Source organism: Pagrus pagrus (assembly GCF_965226575.1).
Source record: "Pagrus pagrus genome assembly, chromosome: 1".
NCBI classification, from domain to species: Eukaryota; Metazoa; Chordata; class Actinopteri; order Spariformes; family Sparidae; genus Pagrus; species Pagrus pagrus.
Window position 1 is genome coordinate 10,954,327 of NC_140185.1, and position 13,349 is coordinate 10,967,675.

The window sequence follows — 13,349 nt, forward strand, 5'->3', positions numbered from 1 at the left end:
CTTTATACTTTTTAATAGTCAACTGGGAAAAAAAACTCAAAAAACATGAAAATTACCTTTTGAGACTTTTCAATTGTTTTCCGAGAGGACACACGAGGACGGGAGAGCAATGGCACCAGGAAGAAAATGCAGTGGCAGTACAAAAGTCGCAACGCCATTAGAAAAAGTGAAAGCGACCTGCTGATGTCAGATGTATGCCCATTAACAAACCAATCAAATGGATCAAATGTAGACAATGTAACAAAAATATTAAAGTTTGAACCTTGGTTCTGACTTTCAGGTGTGAAAGCACCCTTAAACATCGGCCTCTGTCGAGTAAAATCTATCTCACATTACGTTTAGTCCTGTTTGTCGTCTTCCTCCCTCACTCTCTGAAGTATCATCTGACGTTTCCTTGATGTCATAGCAACAGGAGACCAAATGAAACGCACTGTTACCGTGAGAAAAAAAATAAGATTTCTGTGGTTTTGAACATTGTTGGAAATATTTTGTACAATGTGAGTACACAACTCAACAAAATATATAACAAAGATATGGTTGTTTTTACACATTTGAATGCAGAAATGTTACAAAGTATCTTGGCTTTCTGACCCTTGTTAAAGTTTCCCAATTCACCCTCACATCTCTCCCCCACATACATAAACCTTAAATTGTCCCTGAACTGGTAAATACTAGACAGATGTATTCGACAAACATAGCCTCTTGTCCCACACATTTTATACACCATTGTCACGTAGGAGCCATACAAACAGCAGCTTGTTGACAGAAAAAGTAGGTTACATTCCTCTCCAACCCAACACAAGCATGTGTCTGTCCCACCCCCGTCCAATCACATAAAACTCTAATTTTATACTTACTACTACAGCAGGAAACTCAGTCAAAACCAACATGGCTAGGTCCACCGCCCAGTCCCTCTCAGAGCGGAAACTGCACCACAGTGTGGCCGTGAAGGGGTCCAGGCTCTGGGAGAGGGTCAGCCTGATGCCACACTGATGAAAGTGAGGAAACCGCATTTTGAAATATAGTTTTCAGTACCTTGACTTTAGGTTTTGTTGACATTTTCTCTCTCTAAATACAGTGGATGTATATATGAAGGTCTTTTGCAACAACTGTTAGTTTTTTTCATTTTCTGAAAGTGGGTCATTTAAATCTGAAGGCCAAATTATATAAATGTGTTTGGCAGGCGCCACTGGAGGCAAAGATATCCCTGAAAACAAGAGGAGAAATCATGCAGCAGTGATATTATTCAATCAGATTTGAATGATCAGTCTTTGGTTAATATGGCACTTTTATGTATTTGATTTACCAGATACAAGCATGACATTTTTGTTGTATCCATGTATTCGGAAATGGTATGTTTATATGTGCAAATGAGGCATTATTTAGTGAGAAATCAGATTCAGATCCACTTTATTGTGAGTATTTGCATAAACAATATGAAATGAAATGCCGTTTCTACCAGCTCCAATGTGTATCAGTGCTTTCAGCTGTAATATCTATGTAACACAGTTAAAAATGTACATATTTGCATATTTCCAGAACAGAAATCTGGACTTTGGAAGGAGCCATGTTCACAATTCTTGTATCATTTTGTTGACATATTAGGGTCAAAGGTTTTTAGATTTTTGATATCTCATTTTATCACGACATAAATCAGAAAATATTGCCATAACAGCCATAACAAAATAATTTTTGCCATGTTTTCTATGAATAAAATGTTCTATAAATCAGGCTATGAATTATATATGAACACCCCTTTGCTTTACATGGCCCTTGGGTTTCCAACCAAGACGAAAAAATACAAAAACAATTCAATTCATAATCTGAACATAAAGTCTGGTCAAAACCCAGAGAGCCACACATTCATGAAACCTCTTAAAATCTGGTTAAAAACATTTCACTTAATAGCTTTTTTCTGAACTTTGCATCTAATCTCAAGATTCACAGTTTTATTTTGTTTTCCTCTTCAAAATTCTGACAAACAGAATGATTTTGTTTTCCTCTCGGCATCGTCACGTTTTAATCTCTCAGGATCTGCCCTTAATTAGCTAATCCTATGATTGAATGGGGCTCTGTTTTTCCAGGAGGAGGGGGCGTTAGAGGCTGCAGAGGTAGACGGCTCAGAGCAGTAGTGGTTTCCGAGGCTGGGCCTGACTCCTCCAAGTGTTTGGTTTTAGCTTGTGTCTGATTTTAGAAACTTGGCCGTCGGGGAAAACACAAACCCCCCTTTGCCAAAGCCACAAGCGAGTCACAGACAAGGAGCAGCATGAGCAGATGATGATGTTGTACAGCGGACGGCTTTCCTGTCTAAGTAAACAGTGATTCAGACGGGTGAGGAGTGGGAGGCTGTGGTCTGCTTCAGACTGGCAGCACCAGGCCTCTCCCTGACCCACCATAACAGGATATGGTCCTCTGGCCCACACTGAGGACGGTTGCATCATGTTATTATTTCCCTCAGGTTTTACCATTCAGCTGGTGTGGTAGTACTCATGCACGCTGTGTACCATGTGAAGAGCTGGAGAGAAGGTTCTGGAAAACATATCTCGCTGTGGTGTTTCTGACCAAAGTGACACTGAGTGAGGTTACTTTCCCTCCTCAACCAGGTCTTATATAACTCCACATACGCAAGTCTGGATAAGTGGGCACGGAGAACATTAGTAATTAGGTTTCTGTGACTCAACAGATGGTGCAGAGTAGATATTTAAGCATAACAGTTTACTATGTAACCACCACATCCCTCCAAAACAATCATTTTCCATCCAAAATATATTTAGATCTCGAACAACCGTGGGAAGTAACTAAATGTTAATAAGTTAACATAAACTAGCTATATTTAGAAGTTGCTTCGCAGAGAAAAAAAGTTTGACCAATGTTTAAAATATAACAACCTGACACATACATAGCAGTTAGAATAGCTTCATCCAGACACGGCTGGATTAACCTGCTGGGGTCCACAGAGCCAAAACCAGCAGCTGGGCCCCTATCAACCCCACATTCCTCCAAATCTCTGTACATTGTGTACTGTTTCTTCTTTGACTGGTAATTTTGTTAATGGACCGCTCCGGCCAATTTCAAGTGTACAGCTTCCAACCAATGGGTCTCAAGAAAAGTAACAACTGTAGTGCAGTGTATCCACCTGGACTGTTTTGGTGCGAGTTTTAGAGATATGAGCCGTAGAGATGTCTGTCTTCTCTCTAACACAATAGCGCCAGATGGTACTCGGCTTGTGGTGCTCAAAGAGCCATAAAATACATTTGAAAAACTCAACAGCAATGTCTCTTTCTCGAAACCATGACCTGTTTACTCAAGATTATTCACAAACCTTGTTGTGAGCAGTTTCATGACGGAACTATTCCCTTTCTACTGAACTACCCCCGCCATCTACCCAACGCATCACCATGCAGAGGGAAGTAAGCACCTACTCATGGACAAGACGCTGGCTGATAAACTAACTCAGCTAACGTTAAAGGTTGTATAATATTTACATCCACGCGCGGTGATACCAGTGGTGTAGCTCCTACATGAAGGTCCATGGATTATCTCAATTAACCGGGTCCTTCTCATGCTCTGAGTCCTTCTCATGCCAGTTAATATTATGTTTTCATGGTGCGTATTCGCAAACACATTCTGAGTTATATCATAACAAACAAGTTGCTTTCTATATGTTTAATGAATCGGTGTTGCCCATGTAACGGTCTGAAAAGGGCCAGTCTGCGTATCACCTCAGATCACTGACCTTATCATGTTTATGTAACCTTATTTCAGTAAAAAATTTGACTGCTCTTTGACTTCTCACTGAATATTTTTAAACTTGTGGTACCTTTACTGAAGTACAGGATTTAAATACTTCTCCTGCCACCTGTGTGTTGCAGCAGCAACAGTGAAATAAGTACAATTAAAGTGTCTAATGCCATGTATGGGTTACAGAGTGTCTGTTGTGTCTGCACTGTGGTGTAATTTCTCCCAGGCCAGCTCCACTCAGTGTAAACACAGACAGAGCGGGTCGACCACAGTAGGTGAAAGGCTGTCTTCACATCGGCCCCACAGGTGTGGCATTAACCCCGCTCAGCTCATCGCCTTGTCGGCTTAAGAGGATCACATTTTCAAAAACAAGTCCGTACAACAACTGCAAACGTCACAAAAGTTTTTATGGCACCAATGGCTCATTTCATGGGCTCCTCTTAGACTGTAGTAAAAGCAGTAAATATAGAAACAACTCGTAGGCTGAAGAGGAGGCTTTGAAGAGCAGCGTAGTTGTGGTGGAGGGAAAGGATGATTTGATTAAATGAATGTTCCCCGTTCTTGTTGTTTTCTTTGGTTGGGTTGAAGAAGAAAACAGGAGGAATTGTGTCAAAGGATGCATTGCAAAGCTGTGAGCGAGACAAAAAATTGTTTTCAGACAAGCAGCCACAGTCACCTCTGCTGCCCTGGCGGTTAGTGGTTTCCACGGCCGAGGCCTGTCTGACCTGCGTGAGGTGGAGATGTGATAATCCAGACCCTAACTGTATGGAGTTAGAGGTCTGAGGGGAGGATTTATGGTGTTGTTTATATGCTCTATTTGAGTCAACCACAGCAGACTGTTGCTTCCTCTGCTTTTTGGATGCACTGAGAGGTGTGTAAGGAGACGGCAATAGATGGGTGCAGCACAGACACACTTAAGGCAAGTTTATTTACGTAGCACCATTCAGACACGAGGAAATTCAAAGTGCTTGACATTCAGTGAACATTAAAGTGGCATCAGAACAGTAAAAACAAAACAAAACAAGCTAATAAAGAGGTAAAGAATAAAAAGAAATAGCATTTAGAAGGCAATAAAAACAAAAGCGAGCAAATAAATAGTTCCACACTAAAAACAAAGTTATGTATCTGATTTAAATGAGCAAATTGACACACGTAAATTAAATGTAGTGATTTAAAGGGGCAATATGTAAGATATGGCAAGAATTTTTCGTTTACATTTTTTTTTAAATCAACAAATAGTATCAACAGAATGTCGGGAAACAACAGTGTTGATGTGAAAGATATCGATGTACGCTGTTGTAAAAGTTGTCTGCTGAAGTTAGCATGATACAGAGTAGTGTCCGTAGTTTCAATTGGGAGACACATACTTAAGTAAACAAAATAAAGTTTCTCTCTTTTACTGAAATAAGACAAGCTTAATTGTTTCGTTAACTCATTGTAAAACAGACATCATTCAAACCCGCCATATTGAAATAAAACTCACACCAACACAGTCTTGGTGTCACCTCTGGTTTGGTCGAAATAAATCCTCAATTCGCAAGGCAAGATGTGATTTGATTTGATTTGATTTGATTTGATATTCCAGCTGATGCCCCACTCTCTCTCTCACCCCACTGCTGATCCTGTGTCTTCAAACTGGGATCTGAAAGTCTCAGAAGCTGCTTTCAGTCTCAGTTCACTGTGAGTCCTGCTGACCACTTCCACATCAGAGATCACGTGTGGGCAGACTCTAATTGCTAATGGCAACTTGTCGCTATGGCCAAAGATAGCGACAGCAAAGAGTAAAGTGAGCAGAAGTTAGCCGTTATGCTGCCCCCTATAGTTTTGGAGCCACCTTCGAATTCTGGCGATATTCTACATATTACACCTTTAAGGACCGGTCTTGATGTTAGTGAGGACTCTGGTGGCAGCATTCTGCACGAGCTGCAGCTGTCTGATAGATTTTTTACAAAAACCTGTGAAGACATTAAAAAATAAACACAACTCCCTCTAGTCTTTCTGTGTCTTGTTTAGTCTGAAATCTCTTTGTTCTTGCTATATTTTCTAAGATGGTATTAGACTGGATGCAGACAGAAATGCAGACATGAACTTGCTCACATACACAAACAAGATCCAGTAAGAGCCAGTAAGGCAACCCTCTTAACCCCATGGGTGGTGGTTGGTGTGGTTTCGAAAAAACTGCAGGGTTTGTTGTTGTCCAGATGCAGTCCGGGTGTCAGTAGACAGTGTCGTCTATCACCACCGAACAATCCATCCATGAAATATTGTATCTGAGGACAATGAGTTCACACTAACCTAGTTTCTGCAGGCTAGTACCCACTTTACTCAAGAGAGTATAGTTTAAGCTTCTTAACATTTTGAACTAGCCCTGACCTGGCCATTACATTGCTGTGTATAGTAGAAAAAGCCGCAGAAATAAAGTATTTCAGAAGTAGAGGTCAGTACATCATATGCAGCCATGTGCAGATTTGAAACATTAGTCCTCTTTCAGTGGAAGTCGTGCCAGCAGCAGGTTACATAACTACTGCAGACTGACCAGCTCGCACATGCCATGAAGTTACACCCATCTTAAAACCAGTTAGCCACCCTTAAAGGGAAATTATCACCATCTCAAATTGAACATATTATGAAATCTTGAGCCATATGAGAACATTAGCACACAGAGTACCTGGTTTTGAGCCAGAAAAACTGGTATCTCTGTGAACATAAAGTCAAACTTTCTGCCTTGAAAAGTTTGCAGAAGAAGTGGGAGAACTGCATCGTAAACAGAAGTAAAATATTTTGGTGTTTGTCCTGCGTGATACTAAAGTAGGCTGTAGGGAAATCCCAAACGGATATGATTGTAATATGATCTCACACTCAATCTTTCTTTTCCTCTCTCCCCCTTGATGCATTTGAATGTACTCGTCTGAACCACTCAAAACCAATATATATAACAGCCCTGAACTGAAGTTACATCTAACTTAAAGGGTAACCAAAACCACCAATTTTACACATTAAAGTATGTTTGCAGGTCTTTGGGAGTACTACTGCATATGTGAAAAAGGTGGTTTAAAGCCTTTTTCCTTCTCCAGCGGAAGCTGCATGTAATCTGATAAATTGCCTCCAGATGTCACTCAGTGGCTAAATTGCAGTGTGGGTGTAGGTGTCAGGTTTAAAAGCAGTCCATAGCTTACACGCTGGGATTTATGCAGGTTGCAAGTCCAATAAATACACAAACTCTAACAAATTGTTTTCATTTCACTGCTTCCTGATTGATCAACAACCGAAAGGACGACGGATAATGAGAATCTGGAGGGATATCAGGCCATTTTTCACTCCAATAACACTGTCGGCCTCATTGCGGACAGTTTAAAAACAAATAATTAAAATTGAAACAGCAGAACCAGAAATATCATCTTTTTTATTCCATGCATTCTTCTTCCTTTTCAAAACCTGGTGCCTACATTACCCACAATGCAACTTAGCTACTGAGTAACATCAATGGAGGCAATTTATCTGAATACTGCCACAAAGTACTTGTACTTCTTTTTCACACATGCAGTCGTACTCCCCAAGACCTGTTAACACACGTTTTTGTTTAAAACTGGTGGGGTTACCCTTTAAGCCATAACTGTAGCAAGCAAGGAATTCTCTCGAGCTTTAGTGGTTGTCTCTAAGAGCTGATGAACGAATATATGTTGCATGAAGAATCAAAATAACCACAGGCCACACCAGAAGAGCTGAAAGTTCAGACAGATGTGAACAAGTATGTTGAGTATGATGTGCATGAGAGGAAATGGAGTAAATACTGAGAAGTTATTTGAGGCCGTCAAAATGCATGAACATGACAGTAAAACCTCAGTCATAAACTGTAACTAAACAACTCAAAGTGTGTTGGAAAAACATGCTTTTTCAGACAGATGTCCACCGGCTGCCTGTGAGTGTTCATGCTGTTGATGCAGAGGCGCTGGTGTGTCAATCAGGCAGTCTGTCTGGAACCAGAGACACCCATAAGAGCTGCTTTGTGCTCTGTGAATAATACAACACACTCTCTTTGTTAAACCTCCATAATATCAACATGTGAGGGCTGTTTTATTCCAGTGACACATTCAGCAGAGGGAAAACAGTGACTATTAAATGGAAAAAGATCCAAAAATATCATTTAGCTTGTTTTTAAAGGTAGATCAGTCGAATGACTTGTTATAAAAGTAATAAGTTGGACTTTTTCTGAACTAAAATGAATACAAAACATAGTGAAAGTGATCTTTTAAACTGTAACTATAATGGATTAGAGTCTGAACTCAGACTCTGTAGCAAAAGTACAAAGGGGAAAAAAACGACTTCCCACATGTAGGCCGGGAGGTCTGTTCAACATACATACAGCTCTGACCTACTTCCATACGTGTCTATAATAACATTACATAACGTGTTCTTTCACAGCAGAGCGAAGAAAGGACAGCGAGAAACCGATTTCACTTCCTCAGAGGGGCCCAACACACCCAGCTCACTTCAGACTTCTGTGGGCGATGAATTCAGATCCCATCAGCTGTATTTTTCCATTACAGTAAAATAAAAGTTGTCCTTACACACGAACAATATTACTTCACAAGACGAATGCATTGTTATGGCATTGCATAACTTCACCAGCTGGCAAAGTTTCTCAGTTTAAAGCTTTCTCTACTGCAGGCGAAGATGAAAATTTGTCTTGCACTTACATAACACAGCTCCTCCTCATAATCCACGGCATTAACCACATATTGTGTGCAGGCCTATGATACACTGACGGAATGTAACTAAGTAAATTTACTCAAGTGCTGTGCTTAGGTGCAATTTTGGGATGCTTGTACTTTACTTTTCTAGTGTTTTAGGCCGATTTATCCACTCCACTATATTTGGGGGGTAATTATTGTACCTTTTACTCCTCTACTTTTATTTGATCACTTTAGTTAATGGTTACTTTGCAGATTGCATCATCAAAGTCCAAGTAGCGCATTTTTAAATGAACAAAACAGATTCCAATAATCAGAAAAATGATGAACATTGGATCTGATAATTTACTATAATTTATTTCTACTTGTACTTTTGACACGTACATTTATTGCCTGAAAATTACTTTCAATACTTAACACATTAACCAAACTTTTAACATCAGATACTTTAAGACTTTTACTTGAGTGCTATTGGTATGAGTGACCATCACTTTCAACCAAGTAATATTTAAATGATGAGTCTTTACTTTTACTCATGCATGACTTTTGGATACCACTTATGCATACACATAAAACCCTGTGAATGTGTTGATGCAGTAATAACACATTAAGCTGTTGTTGCAATCAAAAGGTTACCGCAGCTTTATGGAGCATCTGACAAAATGGTTGACCATTTATTGCAATCGAGGTGAAGAAACTTTCACAATAAATGTCTTTGGGTGTCGTGTTAAACCACTGCTCTCAAGTCATTCACTCAAGAGTGCTCCAAGCAATCTGCTCGCATCCATTTATACTTTTTTCCTGACAGCAACAAAAACAAAAACTTTCACATGCATTATTTACTGCATGTGCTTAACACCTCAGCCCAAGATTGTGACACCATATTACATACAGGAAACAGGCTATTGTAAGTAAAAAGATCTTTGAAGTTGTTTTGTTCTACATTAATTCTTCGAGACACACTTCTAGGAAAATGGCCCCTCAGTGTCTGAATTTAGATAAGAGTTGTGCTGTAAACCTAAGGTCACGAGGTTCGACCTTGTGATTCCACTTATCACTCCCACCAACTGTTGCCTGGGAGCAAGATAGTGAAAGCTGTCTGCACGCCGTGCCTAACATAGCAACGGCCCGGGGCAGTGAGTGTTGAACAGGAGACCGTATTGAAGACTTCACAGTGTTACATTTTAAAAAGGTTTCAGCTGCTTATAATAATCACAAGAGAAGATAGTTGGTAGGAGGTCATTTATTGACGTATGCAACTAAATGCAACCATCTTCTGAACGCATCATCAACTCTCTTGGAGTATAGGCTGTAACAAAGCAATAAATATGGTCGATATAAAAATCATGCCAGCATTTGATGCCGTCAGTTGAACATTTACATATAAATCATAGCAGTCAGCTAAATGAGCTGCCAGGTAGAAACTTAAGGCAGGGTGGTCTTCTGCTTGCAGGTTGAGTATGTGTTCCCTTTAGCCGATCATACGACCTGCAAACCAAGAAAAAATGTATCAGAAACTCACATTTTGATTAGAAATGTTTTGGAACACGATCGTGTGATGATTTGTGTACCTTTGTTTGAGATGTTTGGATGTTGTTCAGGATGTCGCCGTAGACAAAGTTGAACAGTTGTTCCTTTGACTTGGTTCCATCTAGCTGCACTGTAACAACAACAACACACAAACATTTAATCAACAGGAGAAACTTTCACTTTTAAATATGAAAATGTAGTCACATGCAAAATAAAGAATACAAAATGTAAAATAAAAATGTATATACTTACAAACGCCAACACTTGATGTCTCCATGATGTTCTTGTGTTGCAGATACATGGGCCAGACGTGGCCATCGAACAGGCCGGGGGGGTCTGGCACCGTGTAGTTCCTCGAGCTGCAGAGAAAGAAAAAAAAAAAACACCAATTACATGTGGTAGTGAGACAGCAGGCTAGACCACACAAACACCAGATAGAACAGTGTGAGAACACTTACCACCTCCTCTTTTTGCATTCTTCATATGGGATGGAAATAAAGTAACGTTGGTTCAGCACGTCGATCAAAGGTCTGCGGGGGTGGAGACAAATTAGCCTCAAGGCATACTGGTCCCAACATAAACAGAAAAATAATTATCACACTTGCTTCTTACCCGTAGGTGTAAAGCAGGAAGCCCTCCACGATAAGGATGTGAGTCTCCTCCTCCTCCTTATGGTCAGACTTGGGGACGATCTCATCATCCAGGGTGTTATTAACGCCATGAGATTTCTCAAACTTCACCGGGTTCTCCAGCCATGCGTAGATCGTACTCATCATGGCGTCCATGTCCAGAGCAGTAATGACTGAAGAGCGAAGCGGAGGGGGGAGGATGGAAGGGAGGAAAAAGAGAAGGGAAAACGTATAGAAAATTGCAAAAGAGTATGTAAGAAACATGTTCAGGATGTAGGTTTGTTTATTTTGCATGCAGATTACAAACATTGCAGCAGTAGCAAATACACACACACACACACACAAACATAAACATACACACACACACAAACCCTTTCATAAAAACCCAGGCTTACCATCGTACTGCTTAAAGCCATCTTCACCAACTTCAATCTGATCTTGGGGCTGAAACATACATGGATAAGATGTACCCAGGTACATTCCACTAGTGCTGCACTTTGCTATATGGAAGGCTCTGATAGCGTCTTTACACACTAACACAGGCAGCAAAGTGTTAACTTCATACCCCACCAACTTCGGCTACTCAGAGCAATCCCTTTTGTTAACTATATCCATATTTTCATAAACAAGAAAAGTGTGTGTTGTGCATGTGGCTCACCTTGAAGAAGTCATCCTGGTGCACCACACAACAGTTGGGCAGGTTCTTGATCAGTCTGTTGGTGAGGGTGGTTTTCCCTCCATTGGTTACGCTGAACGGAACAAAGCAAAACATAGCAATGAATGGAAGATGATGCAACACACATAAAAATATAAATTACTACACCGTCACATCAAAATATAGTGCATGGGGCATGCATTTGACAGTGCAACCTATCATTAAATATGTAGAACTGAACTTGCCATTGAACTTGAAAGCAAAACAAACAGCAATAAGTCATAAACAACCACCATTTTATCAGTTATTTACACAATAATACATATTTTATTGATAAAAGGCATTAATATCGACTGCATAAAGCCGAAAAAAAAGGGTGGGTCAACTGGCCATATGGCGGACTTCCTTATCTCTATAACATGTTTGTAACCGTTAGCTTTAGCTTTGTTTATTCGTTAACCAGAGGTGATTAGAAGAAGCTGAAAATTAACACCGACATGTGTGGTTACTGTACGGTTATAACAGCGGTACAGCGAAAAAGGAAGCGACCATTTGGCGGATGTCATGACCGCCCTTCCCCACGTGTGCAGGGCTTTCACGGCCTAGCAGCTCCGTGAGCCTGCTAGCATGTAGCTTAGCTCCCACCCATTCATCCAGCCGGAACTCACCCGCCGATGCCGATGATGTACTTCATGTCTGCGGATGGTCGAAGCTCGTAAAAAAGGTCAAAACGTCAATAAACCGGTTCGGGATCACAGTGATCAGACGGAAGAAAGCTTAAAAAGAGAAGGTTACAGCAGGAAACGTCAACTACTTGATTCCTCCATGGCACTTGAGTTAAGTGAGTAAGGTAAGCGCTGAGACGGGCTGTCACACGGACGCGGTCTTCCACCGAGAGAGGGCCGTCAGTTCAATGGAGCTGCTACACATACTGGAGAGAGCGCCGTGATTGGCTATTTAAACACCTCGAGCTGCACGGAAAACTCACAACCAGCCAATCACGAGCGAGTGCGACCGCAGCTCCTTCCCACCTCCCTCCTCCGCTCACCCCGCCCTCCCAAACCATAAACTATGATGTAATTAATTCTTACAGCAAGAAATGAACACAACGTGAACCTCACTAACTTTAATCCAGTTTGTGCTATTTTATCCCTCCACCTAACTTTTTTTAGAGGCAAACATTGTTCTTTTCCCCTTTCGTCCTTTATTATCTAATAAAATGGGATGCATTGTTATAGTTTAAACGATAAAAACAATGATGGAAATCTGTAATCAAGTACGAGTACAGTTACATTCCTAAATATACATAGATAATAATACTAAATATATTACTAAAGTTACAAGTAAAACTTCTGGTATTTAAATAATACTTAAGTAAAAGTATTCTTCTTAAAAGTTACTCAGTATTACTTACTTTTTAATGTACTGGGTATTTAAATTTGACAGCAAAAAATTAACAAAACCTGTACTTTACTTACTTAACTCCAATTTGTGCTATTTTATTGCTCCACTTCACTCTCTTTAGAAGCAAATATTTTACTTTTTCCTCAACACATATCTCACAGGTATAGTTACTTAGCAAAACATTTGATTACTTGATAAAATAAGATGCATTGTCATAGTACAAACTATTTAAAGAAACAGCGAAGAGTATTAAAAATCTGTACTCAAGTAACACTACTGGTATTGAATAATGCTTAAAAGTACAAAGTATTCTTCTCAAAAGCTACACAGAATTGGCCTATTAGTTACCTTTTAACAGTTGTTATTTAATGCATTATCAATAGCCAATGTATTAACAATCCAGTGCTCACAGGGGCCATTTTCTATATAATTTCACAGATAAGCTACTTTTCATTCATAAACATTTAAACAAGACAGTTTTTTCTTGGATATATATTTTTTGACAGACTGCTGCTGTCTTAATATTAATAATCTCCCACGGCCATCCTTTGGTGTTTGGCACAAACTACTAACATTTTTGAGTGCAACTTATAGATGAGAACATTTTAATCAGAAAAGAAAGATCTTCATTGACTGATTTATTTTAATTATTCTTAACAAACTTACCAAACAAACTGAATAAACAAGCTGACCTTAAGG

General features: G+C 39.9%; 1 protein-coding gene across 1 annotated transcript; it reads right to left on the minus strand.

Moving 5' to 3' along the window:
- Window positions 1-9,659: 9,659 nt before the first annotated feature.
- Window positions 9,660-12,166, minus strand: mibp2 (muscle-specific beta 1 integrin binding protein 2). The gene is made up of 8 exons (XM_084357071.1): window positions 11,915-12,166; window positions 11,250-11,340; window positions 10,987-11,035; window positions 10,575-10,764; window positions 10,421-10,492; window positions 10,215-10,321; window positions 10,004-10,092; window positions 9,660-9,920 (listed from the first exon to the last, which is right to left on the minus strand). Exons 1-8 carry the CDS (start codon window positions 11,938-11,940, stop codon window positions 9,912-9,914), a joined length of 633 nt encoding a protein of 210 aa, XP_084213197.1. The 5' UTR covers window positions 11,941-12,166; the 3' UTR covers window positions 9,660-9,911.
- Window positions 12,167-13,349: the final 1,183 nt, after the last annotated feature.

What these genes read in the sequence shown, in the direction of transcription:
- mibp2 (XM_084357071.1), bottom strand. Translation starts at nt 11,940, where the DNA reads ATGAAGTACATCATCGGCATCGGCGG. An exon ending in TGGCTTTAAGCAGTACGATG is followed by an intron (nt 10,765 to 10,986) that starts GTAAGCCTGGGT and finishes TTCGCTCTTCAG; the next exon opens with TCATTACTGCTCTGGACATG. An exon ending in TTCCTGCTTTACACCTACGG is followed by an intron (nt 10,493 to 10,574) that starts GTAAGAAGCAAG and finishes CCACCCCCGCAG; the next exon opens with ACCTTTGATCGACGTGCTGA.